Here is a 15,558-nt window from a genome sequence, read left to right on the forward strand (position 1 = left end):
CACGATACAAGAATTCATGCATATCTCAAATCCTTTCTTTGTTTCAGCTGCTATCTTAAATGCTATATCCACTAAGAATAATAGCCAGAAACAGGAGGCTACTGGTCTAAATACAATTCTAATAATCAAGGACCTAAGACAGAGAAAGTTTCTTAAAAATTAGAAAAATACATGAAAGGCTGTTTGGAAATTATCATTAGACCAACAGAAGCTGCTACTATCTGGAAGAATAATGTGTTGACTGTGGCTGCCAAATACACTCAGACAGAGAAAATACAAATAAGAGTTCAGAGCAGCTGGGAAAAAAAGATTTCACAGGTGATAAATGCAGTCATTGAACCTATTTTGCAAACCATCTCCACTTGGCAGTTTATACAATTCCAAAGTAATCTTTTCTTCTTTGAATCAAAATATTTAGACATCAGAAGAACATGATTTTCCTTTATGAGTGAATTAGTGACTTGCCAAGACATAAATGAAGAAAGGCTGGTCCTGAATGCTCCCTTTTTTTTGAGAGAGACTGCCTCAGTGAAAAGGGCCAAAATTTTGTTTTAAGCAGGGTTTATTTTTCCTCTTAGGATTTTTTCATCTTTGAACTTTTTGAAGAAGGGCAAGGGAAAAGAGAAAAGCATTCATAGCATCCAAGTCAGTTATCAGACTGAGTTTCTCCAATCTCAAGCCACAATCAGATGGATACTGTAGGAAGACGTTCTGACAGTTTTAGTCATTTCAGAGTTCACAGTGTACAAAAAGAATCAACGAGTCCTATAAGAATGATAACAAAGCTATTTAAAACCGTTTTTTTTCCTCTGGTTGAAATGAGCCCTTAGAATATCCTGATGTTTTTAAATTATTGGTTTATAGTATAGAACATCATAAATCTCTGCAAGGCTGAAGGAGCAGAGATTCTTTGCTGAAAAACAGTGGATATATTTGTTTAATTTATATAAACTACACCAATTCCAACACAACCATGCCATATGGGAGGGTATGTAAGCTGAAGAATAGGAGGTTCCTGTCTTTACATCTGGTACATGAGTGATACCTTAATATAACTTTCGTTCCCTTTCTGATTACTATGGTACAAGTGAAGGGGCTTTTCAGGTGTGCTTAGGTACATTCAACACAGTTGAAATTGCAGATTTATTGCTATGAAAATACAAGGATCAGAATAAGTGGAATCTGACACTTCCCTGATTTCTAAAAGAAATATTTAACCTTTCCATACTCAGTGCAAGTAGAGTTTCACAGTTAGATCATGGTAACAGAGGTAACTTCTAAAGTAATTAATATTTCCTGGGGAAAATATTATTAAGCTTTATGTTGTACAGTGTCTTTTACATGTAGGAATCCAAAATCACTTTAAGCACTCTTCAAAGTAGTATGTATGACTAGTATTTGTTTTAACACACACAGAAGTGGAAGCACCTATGCAGAAATGATGATGCCATTTGGTACTAGTGTTAGTATAGAACAGGTTTGTCAGAATGAAAATAAATTAACAATTCACATCAATGAGGAACTTAGGAAAGCAGAAAGTTGTAATTCATTCTGGAAACCAGCCCTAACATGAATAACATGAGTTCTTGGCAAAAGCATAATTTAATGCTCATATGTTCACACATTCAAATCCTATTTTTCATATTTAATCCAAGAAAAAAATGGATTGAAACACTACCAGTGGCTTTCTAAACATATTCAAGAAAATAATAATGGACAATAAAAATAAATACAAAGGGAATGAGTCCAATTCAGAGGTTGTAAGTCAGTCTTCACAACTATATTTAAATGTTTAAATGTTTCATTCTTTCTTGAAATAAACATATTCAAACACTGCCAAAAGCTTACTGCTTGCCTCATGCGTACTTGAAACATTTTAAATAAAGGAACTAATACTATGTAGTACGCACTGTCTTCCAAATTTAAACAATGGAGTGTTATAGGTATAAAACCATGTGCTAAAACACATCCTTCCTCATTAAAAGGAAGCAATTTTTCTTTAGAGAAAAAACAAATGCTACATGTTATGCAACAGCAGTGTTCAGATATCTCAATCTCACATAAAGATTCTACAGTTTTTTAAATTGATGCATACCCTTGGGAGGGTACTGGGTGTTCCTCACTCTGCTATTTTAAGAGAACTACTGAAAATGTACTAAGAATTCTCTAAATCACTGAGGTTCAGGCATAGTATTTCAAAGGACAGCAATTACAAGAGATTCCCATTGTAAGAACTTAGAAAAGACTACTTCAGCTGAAGACATATTAATAGTACATCTACCTGTACATGAGCACTTTTAGATGTAGTTGCTACCACCTGTGCCATATGTGCAAATTAGATTTTGGAATCCTTTGTTTGCATGAACTTGAGATACCTAAATCACAAAGTTCACTTAAGAAGTCAAAATGTAAAAAATAAATTCTGATTTTTTTAATAACCTGTTGCTGAAATCCTTGTGCATTCAAACGTAACAAGAAACCCAAACAAAATAGCCCTTTGAATTTTAAGAACTGCCAACAAAAGAAGCAGTTTTTTTGCATTCGTTCTCTGCCCATTTCTCCCTGGCAAATTATAAGAGAAAAAAACCTTCATATCTGGATCTTTACAGCATGAAGTGTTTGTGCACAGATGCCTCTCATCTTATCACTTCCACAACTCATAGTACATGCCAAAACTAGAGCAAAGGATTGGTCCTATACTGACTGATAAACCAATCCTGCACAAATTAGATCAGCTTCGTCTTTTTTCCTTCTTATGAAATTCATAGTTTTGTGTGGGAAAGAAGTAATTGTTCCCTTAGATTTTGACATTTAATGAATGAATGAATGTAGGCTATAGAATGCTTTTAACATCATGATCACTTTCTTTTTGGCACAGTCATTGCTGAGACCAAAACATAGCCCTCAAACCACAAGTTAGACTCCACTAGCAGAGGCACTACAGAAATGATATTGTCATTCAATTTCAATTTGAAAATTGTCATTTTCAAAATGGTCCTGCAACTCTTCAAAGAAGGGATATCTCAGGAGTAAAGCATCAGATCACAACTTGAGAGGCTGCAGTTCTGCCACAGATTTCCTACGTCACCCATGACAGTTATCTTAGTTCTCCTAAACTCAAACTTCTCAACATTAAAAAAAGATCAGTCAATCACAGTTTTAGATTTACATTTTTTTTTCTATTTACGTTTATGCATCTTTTGTCTTTTAAAGTTTACTTAAATAGGGTCCTAATATTTTCTTGACGTCAGGAAGTGTTACCATAATTCAATCAAAGTTTAGAAATATGGATCTCTGGAGAAGTTATGTAGATATAATAACGCCTCTTTTCTAGATCTCAACATTAATCCCTCATTTCTGCAAACACTGTTTTTTCATTCTGTTAGGTCAAGATATAAAGTACCACAGTTACCAAAAGCCAAATATGCTCTATGATAATGGGTGATAACTTCTGTAACATCTAAAAGAAGACAGCACTCAGTAAGTTCACTAAACTATACTGCAACATAACTGTTGCAACTGCAAAGGAACAATGTACGAGATAACTATATAAATAAAAATTTTACAATTAATCTATCTCATTTGAAATTTTTGGAATCATATTAGCATTGAGACTGATCAAAATAAATATTGCTGCAATGAATAGTGTTTATTCCAAGCAAGTATTTTTTTTTCAAGTACTCTTCATTAAAGATCAATGAAACAATAACTTCATAGTATAGCTCTTATAAAAGAAGCAGAAGTGACAATGACAAAGCTTTTGATAACTTAAGCCACTCAAACTAGTGGATTTTCTACTTTTGGGGTCTCACACATTGTCAGATCAATTCTCAAGCTCCCTAGCAATTACTAGCATCCCCCAAATAAAACTACCAAGTTGTAGATTAAAAAATAAGCTAAACGGGACCTTTCTTCAGACAACAGAGTTAAGTCATGAGACTTTGTGTCACAACAGATTTCATGATAAAATTTACTGAGGTTAAAAAAAGTATCCGGTCAAATTTATGTAAAGAAAAAATACAACAAAAGTTATTAGCTGTAAATAGCCTGAAGCATGAATTGATGACAAGAGGGTTTTTTTTTAAAAAAAAAGTATAATTAATAAAGGTTTATCTTTTCTTTATATGATTGCTATTGGCCTGTGTTCAAAAAGGAATAGGAAACTGAAGCAGATGTATCTTTGGTCTGACCCATTAAAAATATTCTTTTTATTTTACAGAACATTACTTCATCTCAGCCTTTAATGACTTACCATCTTCATTAGTTTTGGTAGTTGTTCATGACTCTCAGTGTTTGTGGTATATTTTCTCTTAAGTCAACATTTCCAGACAGGTAACACAACTGCCCTTTACAATTGCTTATTTATGATCCTGTCAGCTACCAGCAGACCATTCTTTAAATTCTGTCTCATTTTCATACACAGCTCCTCTGTACTGATGAAAGATTTCCTGAAGATATTTCTCCACGCAACGAAGTACTTTTTTCTATTTTCATTACCAACTATCATGACAGTTTTTCAGGCTTCTGAACTCAATGTCATTTTTCTGTCTCCTCTATTACACTTTTTCAAGTTCCTCCTCTCTAAATTGTATCTATTTTTCACTTTAATCTCATCAAACAGTTCCTTGCCTCAATAATTATATTTACTAACAGCCGTTAAGTACAGCCTGATTATCTCTTGCCTTAATATCTTTCTGCCCCTCAAAATGTTATTGCCCAAATAGTTTCCCTTGAGAAAGAGAGAACAAATCAGTTTCTGGCCTATTTATGTTTTGTAATCAAATGTTTCTTCCCCTATGCCAGGCTGTATGTGGTCAACCCACAGAAACAGAGAGCTACTTGAATATTTTAAATACATTAAATGTCTTTTTCCTTATTGATTTATTATATATCTTTTTGGTCAGAGAGAGGAAGAAAACCCACAAATTTTTAAAATATAATTAGCTGTAAATAGACATTAACAGTGCTCATATTATACAGCATACTTTTATATTTCCATTAGCTTTCCAAGTACGATGGGGGGGGGGGAACCCTATATATTTTATTAACTGGATATGGAAAAAATTAATTTGATTTTTCTAGAATCAAGAAAAACATCCTGGTTTTTGTACATCGGCAAATATATATTTTGAATGTGCTTTGCACTACCATTGTTTTTTTAACACTTAACACCATGTGTTTATGCAACGAGAAGCAAAAAGAGGGGACTGCTTACTCCTACTGTAACTACTTCTAAGGCAATTTGGTACTTCAGTGAGAATGTTTGACAATGCTTTGTAAGGTCACATTTCCTAATTTTTTAGATGTGTATGTAGGTTGACACCTGCCACATTCAAAAGTCAGTCTACGTTTTAAGAGAAATTTTTTTTTCTTCCTTATTTAATTGCAGCAAGTTAGGGCATCAACACCCACCAATCAGATTCACTAAGGAAAATAGAAAGCCCTTTTCATATCGAAAGCCATAATCAGAGTAATGATCATTTAATTTCATTGTGGAAATACAGTCATAAAGAAGATATTTACTCATTTATCTCCAATGACTTCCAAAATATACATATTATATGGTGAAGTTTATGACCACTTTAGCTCTGATGATATTAAGTAAGATTTGTAGCAGCAATTCTCACCTCAGCAATCATTCTGTTGGTGTCTCCCAAAAAGAGTAGGTTTAAGGCTTCCTCCTCACTGGTTGCTTGATGAAGAGACAAGTTTTTCAGATGAATGTTCTGATCAGAGTCTTCTATTATTGTCACTTTTCTACATGGAAAAAAAAACACCAGTCAAAATGAAAACCTGTAGAGTTGTTGTAAAGTGATCTTTTTTATGTACTTCAAATGTACCTACAAAGGTGACATCTAAAACCCCAAACAAATCATAATAAAGGAATTAAAAACATGAAGAGCAAATGATGCACATTAAAGGATGCTTTCATTTTTTTTTCTACTCTGTCACCTCTTTTGTATTCCTTTACTGCAAACCTCTAGAAAAGGAATATTTAAAAACTATAACTATTAAAGAAAACTTTGGAAGTTGTGGGATTTTTATGAGATATAGTAAAATCTCAGGAGCAAGAGGTTAGATGAATCAGCCCAAACAAAATTAAGCAATCACCATTACCACAGATACTTAAGCACAAAATATACATAAAGCATAGTGTAGATATACAGAAAGATACACAAAGCATACCATAATCTTGATAAGCAAACAGACACGGAATATTTCAGAATCAACACATCTGTAGCCAACACATTTCTAGTAACTTTGCATTTGTTAAGTTTATTCCTTTTTTCATTCTTCCCATACAAATGTAAATGACCCCTTTCTTTAATGAAAAGCTGGCAAACAGAACAATTTTACTTATTTCCATTGAGGTTAGAAATGCTCTTCGTTGTATTTCATTAAGCATTAAAGTTCAGAAACAGCAAGTTAGATGGAAGTAGGAAGGATATGGTAAAAACTCCAGGAGAACTACTAAATATTACTGAACCTCCTTTTCACTTCTCCAGATAGCCCTTTTACATAAGAGTTTTTTTCTTTTGATCATGTTACTGAGGGTTAAACTTTATTGGCTTTACTGAGTAGCCATTAGGGTCTCCTCAGTTAGGACATTCTATAGTATTCAACATGGAAGAAAAGTAGATGTATCAGTATATTTGGAAAACTTCCAGAGTGAAGACTGTTAAAATCAAAGTACACTAATTCTGAGGATGAATGACATATCCTTCAGGGTGAATTACATGTTCTGAGAAAACTTAAAACAAGCAAATTATAATGTTTTTAAAGTAGAAGATTTTTTCATAAAAACAAGGTGGGATTTTTCTCCTGTAAGTACAGATAATACTTCACATATATACATATACACATATATGTGTACGTATAGACAAACTGGGTTTTTTTTCCTATCTCTTCGAGGTTAACCACAAGAGGGAGTATGGGGCTTGAGTTTTTACCTCTAGCTAGTTCTTGCACGTTAATTACTCCAAACTGCTTCAAAACGACATAGGTTGGGTTTTGTTCCGCTTTGCTTGTCTTTTTTCCCCAAAACTAACAATCAAATCGAACAGCTAAGAAGTATTCCATGGTATTACTCTGAAGTATTAGCAAAGTAGTTCACCTCCTGATGGTCAAAACATTAGAATGGGTATACAGAAATAATTCGAAAACATTGCAATAGACTATTTTCAAGGAAAAAATATTCATGTAAAAGTCCACACAATGCTTTTTTAGTAGTCATAACAATTATTTTTTCCAGGTATGATTGCCTCCCACTTACAGCCTCATTTTTGTGGTAGGATAGGCCAGCACTAGTACAATAAATAAACTCTAATAAAGAAACTCTGCTTTCCCCATTCAGAGCATAAACCCAAAAGCATAATTCTGCTTTTTCATAACAGTGTTTCGATAACATCAATTTGTGTTCTGTCTCCAATTCCATCTGTGCGTGCATCCCACACTAAAGTCTAGAGTGGTTCTGATTACAGTATGATGTTTTGACTAATTTTAATATTTTGAAATTGCACACTAAACATCGTCTACCTCTTTTTATAGTTTATGAAAACAATGTTGGTTTACTATGTGCACTTGGCAAAGTGTTTAAACGTTTAAGGATTTTTTCAGACTACATTTTGACCAATGGTTATAAATAAATTCAAGACAATGAAGATACTAGTTTGGATGAAAATCTTGGGAAGATTATTATATTGGAAAGGAGACATTAGGACACCACAAACCAGTGACAGCCTCCTATACAGTGGCCCTGCAGCTGTGTGGAAGATTTCCAGATGGAAGTCTAAATTTGCATATTTTGAGAGGCATTTGTCAAAACTTCCCAAGAAAGACATGTTCCAAAATGACAACATAATTATTTATTTTATATTGCTATAAAGTTTCTGTGTAATACAATAAGAGATTTCTATAAATCATTCTCTATATTAGTGAAATCTTTAAATTTCACAGCCATAACTTGGATTTTGGAGTAGAAAATCTCTGTTAAGTTATCCACAATGACTGAAAGAAGGCAGAAACAAGGTTTTGTTTTCTTTATAAACAAAGAATCTTTTCCATTTAGCATAATGAATGGAATTTGTAGCTGACTCGGATACCTATAGGATGGGATCAGGTTTTTTCATACTGTTATTAACTCAGACACTTTTCTGCATCAACTGGGCTGCTATTAATGCAAAAGTCTTACACATTGAATGCTTTCGTTTATGAAATTCTTGTTACTGCCTTGTTATATTGAAGCTAAAGCTTCCTTCAATTAGTTGAGTCTCATTAATTTGTGTAATATGAAATAAAGTATGCTTAAAAAATTAGAAAACAAATGAAAATTTTTAAAATTGAATTTCCTGTAATTATATCTGTCTCTAGGACTTAGAATTGAAGAAATCTAAAACAATACCAAAAACTTTCTGAAAATTTAAAACTTAATCATAACGATGTAAGTGAATCATATACGAGGATACATATCTTCTATGATGATACATTGGCAGAATATAGTGATACTTCACCATGAGGAGGACACTCTAAGGCCAATAATAAATTTAGGAAAAGGATAAAAGAGAAAAGCAGCAAGCATGCATCTAGGAGTCTGTCTAGAACAGAATAAATTAATGGATAATTACACCTAATCTTTCATAAAGTTGCAATGATCTTTATGTTTTAAGAATGGACAAGATCAAAATTTTATATATCATCCCCCCAAAATGATCTTTCAGAGGCATAGTTTCTTGTGCACCACACCAGAGGACAAAGCCAACACTTATTCAAGAGGCAAGATTACAAAAGTCATTCAGCAGCCAGCACAGCTCTTTTTAGCAGGGACATAGGATTTTCCATAGAAGTATACACCTATAGCGTAATCTCCCTAGCTTGTAAGACATCACAGAACAATGAGATGAGCAAATACTGGTGCAGACTGTTCTCCTGATACATCACATTGTGATAGGAAATCCTTCCCACTGTCTCCAATGAATTCTACATGTAGGACAATAAAAACAGTTTGCTTGTTCTATACTTTACGGACCCAGGAGTGTATTGATACTGACTGAGAGACTATTGTGTATTTAGGAGTTAGAGATCCTGCGTGGACTTTATAAAAAAACGCTGCAAGAAGTTCTCATGAAATACCTTTTAGAAATGAATTGTTTTCCTGTACAGAAATGATATAATAGCTTGAATGACCAAAAGACGTTGGCTGTGCTGCTCTGCGCAGTGCACCATGGGGAAATCCATTCAGAATCCACCCAATGCTCCAGGAACGTAGGGTGCTCAGCATCTGATCGGATGCAAGACTTAACTGCCACCTATACTCCTCTTGTTATTCTGTCTTATTAAAGCAATTACCTTACTAAGCCATTTGCTGTTGAGCCTTTCTTACTGAGATCCAGAAAGGGCCCTGCACCAACACTCTTCCCCCTGCCCCACCAAGGAGTTAGAACAGAAACAATGAGATCGGTGATTCACATCTGAACAAAATATATAAGACCTGTTAGAATTTACAGGCAATTGCAATAATCTCACTTACATAAAAACATTTGTTAAATAATACTTTGATATTCGAAGGTAAAGTTGTCTTGAAGAGCACAGCAATAATATGAGCTGAATTAATTTACTCATAAAGGCTTTTAGAAAAGTTTCTTTAGAAAAGTTTCACTGACTTCTTGCTGCTGTTCAGGAAAGAAAATCAGCATAAAATCTAGATGGAAATAAATAATATATAATGTATGCTGAAGTTATTTTACAGCATTAAAGTGTAGTGTATTTGAACTGTAATGGGCAAAATACAATCTTAGAAGAAATTATTCAAAACAGTTGTCAGCTGTCTTCCCATTAACAAACAGAAAAGCTTAAGGCTTTACAAATCTTGAGATTTTCCTAATCTTTCAAGTTCAGTAGTAATACTAACACTGATCACTCTTCATTTTGAAAGGATTTATTCCATATGAAAAGAGAGATCTATTATTATCATTAGTCTTAGAAATTTAAAACACTGGTAATTCCCAGAACACTGAAAATGTAGCTCTTTAATATTTATAGATGGTGGCTAGTTTCTAGATTACATAGATGGTACAGCCATGGAAAAGAGGAAGGGCTGACATTAAGACTATTGAACCTGGAGAGAGGGAACAGTTCTATTTGTTTAAAAAAATTAGAATGGATAAAATATAATTCCTAAATGTTGCAAAATGTTCCTTTAGTCTTCTGGTTTTTAATTATTCTTTGTTAAGCAGCACAGGAATCATTATACTAGTCAGTTTACAGCAAAAATTCATGTAAGATAGGTAACCAATATTCAGTTACAGATTTTTTGAAAATAGTTTACACTGAGCTCATGAAACATAGCAGTTCTGCATGTTACTAATGTATACTGACACAGGTATCACTGTTGAAGTTTGCAGGTAGTTGGCTCTTAGCTTAAAGTGTCTTCCTTTCTATGGACATTTTAAGGTAAAATAGCATTAATTTTAGTTTGCCTTCACATGCAAAACTGTCATCTGCCATAGTCTGGACAAGTAAAGCAGCAACTTACTGCTTGCCCTGACTTAATCTATGACTAATTGGTCTATAACCTCAGGGGTTTTTTTGTGTTACTGTTTGGTGCCAAGAAAATTTTTAAATTCTTACTAAATAATAAAAAATACTTAGGAGTCTATATAAGTAGGTTATAACTAAGTGAAATTGGTTTCACTCAGTATCATGGAGTTATATAAAGTACAAATACACTGTACAACAGAGAATCTGTTGGAGGAGAAATCTTATTGTACAACTTCAGAGCAAATGAAGAGCTTCAGAAAAATTTTCCTAGTCTGAACAGCCTTGCAAATCTTTTATGAAAACAAGAGATGGCAGTAAGAATTCAAATAGTCTTCTTCCAGGTAGTATTTTATAGCAATAGTTGTATAATTTTTACATGTTTGAAAACAAGCATCATTTCCTTGTATAAACATGGAACATTCTACAGCTACAAATAGAATAAGATTGTCAGTATTAAATTATATTTTTGCACTCTAATAAATAAGATTCATCTAATGCATTTGCAGCTGCATAGGCTATGTTTCAGCTACAGTGTCACAAAATTAAAACAGCTTTGCAGAAGCAAAGTTACAATGGTAAAGTCAGGATATTGTATATGAAGCATTAAGGTACATCAAATGATATCTTCTATTGTCTACATGTAATATTACAACTAAACATTATGAAAATTGGGAGGTTTTATGAAAATAAATATTCAATGGTATCTCAAACCCAAATTTAGTTAATTTAGTATAAATATCCACACCAATTAGAATGATACATATTTATGTACACATATATAAATATATATATGTATGCAGATCTTTGTATAGGCATACATAAATATTTGTGTAAGTCTCTATATGGATCTAAATGCATATAAATACAGACAGACATACAGATATATGAACAACAGTCACACATTTGTGAGGAATTTATTTCCAGAAAAGACGCGATATTTTTGTTAAAGCCTCTTCCCTTCTCATCTGGCAGACTCTGATGACATGATTAAGCAGTATTAAAATGAAATTTAATAGTCTACAGATTATACAAAGCATGGCTACACACAGAATACAGACTTCAGGAGCTGGGAATCCAAATCTAATCATGAAATAGTTAGATGCAATTAAAATTTTTAAAATTTGTATTATTCACTTTGCCTTAAATATCAAATTGTCTCAAAAGAGACAATTTTAATGTCTCTTTTTTTCAAGTACTATCAACAAGGCTGATATGTGCATTATGCAAGTTCTGTTACCTAAATGACATCACTCTGTGCTTATTCCTTTCATTGAACCAATAATGTGAAGTCGTTAACATAGAGTTTGCTAGGCAGAAGAACATATCTTTTACTCAAATTGTATCCCCTTCTTTTGCAGGAATATGGATAGTAATACTGTTCCAAAACAAGCTGCATACTTTACAAGGCTAATCTTTTGTTAACTTTTCTAAAATGACACATTTTTTTCAGTATGTTTCTTGTCCATTGTATGTACTTGAGAAAATATCAGCACAGACTACTAACATCTACTCAAGCACAGAAAGACTGCATTTGGCTCTGTATGGTGCTTCAAACCTTGATGATACACTGCAGAGCTCAACAGGAAATTACGCATAATATGACCCTTTTAAAGTACAAAACCTGTAAGTTCTTTTTAATATCCTCATTAAATACATTCTTTCAATGAGACTAGAGGAAGTTAGATTACTCTGTACTTAGCCTACTTCAGTTATAATCTTAAAAGGTTTTAAGCATATAAAATTCTCAAGAAAATGAAAAACATTAAGTTATATATTTATATATAATATTAATACATATATATTACCTAGAATATTTCAAAATGTGACTATCTACTTTTGTCTAACTTCTTACTTTGTCATTTTCAAAGACTAAACAACGAACTAGCATATAGCTAGCCACGCAACTACGTTTTCCTGAAATTTGTGCTCCTTTTTTAGCTCAGAATGTCATTATATACCTTAAAATTTTGAACCCCTAAATTAATCTTAAAAAATAAACAAAAATATTTTATTAACTAAATATTTTCATACAGTGCTAAATAGGAGTGATGAAGGTTTAGTTTTACTATACAGAACATATTCTTTTACTGGAAATGAGGTACTGGAAACAATAATGACCATGCACAGTAAAATCATGAAGCACTTACTAAGATTCGTTATGTGCAATGAATAATTTATTATCTCACGGAAACTACATAAGTTTATAGGCAATTATGATTATCCAGTGTCCTTTATCTCTAATTTACAACCAAATTTAACTTTTTAAAAATAGACTAATACAAACCAAGGACTTATTCTTTAGTTTAATTGAATCACCATACATAAACCAATTTTGAGATTCTAAAATTAACGATTGTTAGTAAACATTCAGAACCAAGTCTTAAACAGCGACGTATTTTCCAGGGCCTGTGACCCTCAAGTAACTGTTTCAAATAAAGCTGCAATTAAATTAATTAAATCCAATTTAGCTCAATTGAATAAATATAATTTAATAAAATGAATAAATGGAATTAGTTCAAATAAAATATTGCAAATAACTTGATAAAGGAAACTAATAATTGAAGAAACTTGAATAAGAATAGAATTAACTAATAATTGAATAAAAGAGAAGTAGCAGACTACTTTTTACTCACAACTGTGAAAAACACTGCACCTATAAAAATTATCACAATAATTAAATTACTATGCAAATTAGTCTCAGATTTAATTTTTTTCTCTGCATAGCACAGGAAAGAAATAATAAATCAAAATGAAACCCCTAAATTTTACCATGAAAGACATCAGTAACTAGATACAGCTCTTATAGCATCAACATGTCAAAAAGTGATAAAATTAGTTCCATTTTGCAGATGAAGAAAGTGAAGCACTGAGATCAACTTACAGCCCAGTCTAATACTTCAGGTTTGTCTGCTGCCTTCCTTATCTCTAGACTAGCTTGTTTTATAAAGATCAATCTTGAACTTTTTTGTAGATGTATGTCTGAGATACCACATATTGTGTGGAAAACTAAATCTAGATTGTAACACAACTTTAAATACATATATATTTAAAATAAATATAATAGATCTAATATGTTAGTAACGTAATTAGCTATTTTGATATACAATGCTATTGAATTTTTGTTATTGCTTCCTTGGCAGTTTTCAGTACATTTCCTGTTCTTGTATCAGCAGTGATTATGATATTTATATATTTCAGATTATGTTATTTACATGTCACAGAGTACTATTTACACGATTCAGTCATTATCATGTTGTGTGGGAAAGATTATGGTTCCCAGAATTATTTCAAGGCAATTGCAAATCCAAGCAGAGGACAATTCATTTATTTATACCATTTACTGTTTGCTGAGTTATTTTAAGAATAACATAGACTACAAACTATTTTTTTCAGAAGAAACTTAGAAAACAGGGTTTGATTTTCCTATAAATGATAAGATCTTACCTTCATCAGGAATATGTGTTCATGACCTATATACCTTTATTTAGAACCTTTCTTCATGTATTCTTCATGCTAGCATCTTATCAATGAAAAGTATTAGAACAATCACCTATTCTGAAATAAGTATATTGCCCTTTGGAGTTCCTTGTGGCCTTTTCTACCTGTACTGACCTTATTTCAAAATTGCTAATTTTAGAAAAATAGTTATCCATGAAGGAAAAAAACTCAGGTAGAAGTGGGAACTTTTTCTCTACTGTTGCAAGGAAATACTGCCTGTTACCTATGTCTCTGCCACAAACAGGATGTACCTACCACACAAAGAGACAGGCTGTCATGAAAAAACAAGTATACCTTCTCTTTTGTTTTCAGTGGCTGCAATATATTTCTTATGCATGGTTTCAATATTCATTTTTAATACTTGCACCTTCGGTTACTCTCCCCTCTACTTTCCTGAGACTCTATACATACAAGAGAAAATTTAGACAATATTGATAAAATGGAGAAAGCAGTGTTTTGATTTAATTAACACTGAGGTCAGTAGCACAGTTGCAAAAAAAAAAATAAATAAAAAATTCCCAAACAATGCAATAGGGCATCTGAAAATTATATCTGTTGGTTTTAATGATTCTCTGTAGTTTTGCTACTTACGGCAAATCTTCCAGTCTGGAGGCGTCATGTCTTGGATCCAGCAGATCATAACCACATTCATTGTAAATTTCTAAGTAGGAAACATGAGTTGTATACACTTTACTGCTATCCTGGATAAGAGAAGAAATAAAAGTAGAGAAAAGGAAGAGCTATGAAGAGATGGCAGAGCTAGACCAGAGGAAAACTTTATCAATACAGATTTTATGTTGCTTCCTAAATCTGGCTCTTTTTCTTTTCTTGGGTATGGTTTACATTTTCAGTTTTTGATACTTTTACGTTTTCTGTTACTATATGCATAAAGGCTCAAGAAGAAAAAGTAAAAGAACAAACAAAACCAACCAAACATCACACAAACACAAAATAGCCCAGAACCAAAAAACCTCCCCGAATTCTACCATTCTCATAACTTTAGTCTGGATTTTTTTCATTAGTTCCTTATATCTACAAAAGTCTATATACACTTAGAACATGTCAGCGTGCTTACAGAACAACACAACATGCCATTTTTCACTTCTATGACAAAAAAAAGAATGCGATTATAAAGAGGTAAACCCTTATATTATGGATCGAAAGACTATGCTTAAAAAAAACCAAAAAACAAGAAACAATACCAACAACAGAAAGAATCTAAGATTTACTTAATTTAGAAACATCAGTGACATACTGCTTTCCACTGCCTTTATCATAACACTTAAGCACTGTATATGATGTCTGCTACTCTCTGTAATCCACATTTTTTCTCTATAATACATTGCCAAAACGCAACTTAACACAACTGTTTTTTGCAGACAGAATTTCCTCCTACCCTAAAGCCAAATCCAAACAACACAAACCTCAAAATAATGGGCTATGATTTACAAAATAAAAGAAAATTAGTCAGTTCTTTCCAGCAGACGAAGCCACTGTTAAAGCACTCATATTCACACTCACAGT

The 15,558-nt window shown here is 32.6% G+C and overlaps 1 protein-coding gene across 5 annotated transcripts in view; it reads right to left on the reverse strand.

The window, feature by feature from the left end:
- Positions 1–15,558, reverse strand: part of KIF6 (kinesin family member 6) — a 157,065-nt gene that overhangs the window by 118,727 nt on the left and 22,780 nt on the right. For 4 of the 5 annotated variants that reach the window (XM_054062612.1, XM_054062613.1, XM_054062611.1 and 1 more), the window contains 2 exons: positions 14,626–14,735; positions 5,628–5,757 (listed from right to left, as the gene is read on the reverse strand). In XM_054062612.1, the coding sequence (XP_053918587.1) occupies positions 5,628–5,757; positions 14,626–14,735 (240 nt within the window). The remainder of the gene's footprint in view (positions 1–5,627; positions 5,758–14,625; positions 14,736–15,558) is intronic. The other variant, XM_054062614.1, reaches the window with a different exon arrangement.

Source organism: Cuculus canorus, chromosome 3 (assembly GCF_017976375.1).
Source record: "Cuculus canorus isolate bCucCan1 chromosome 3, bCucCan1.pri, whole genome shotgun sequence".
NCBI classification, from domain to species: domain Eukaryota; kingdom Metazoa; phylum Chordata; class Aves; order Cuculiformes; family Cuculidae; genus Cuculus; species Cuculus canorus.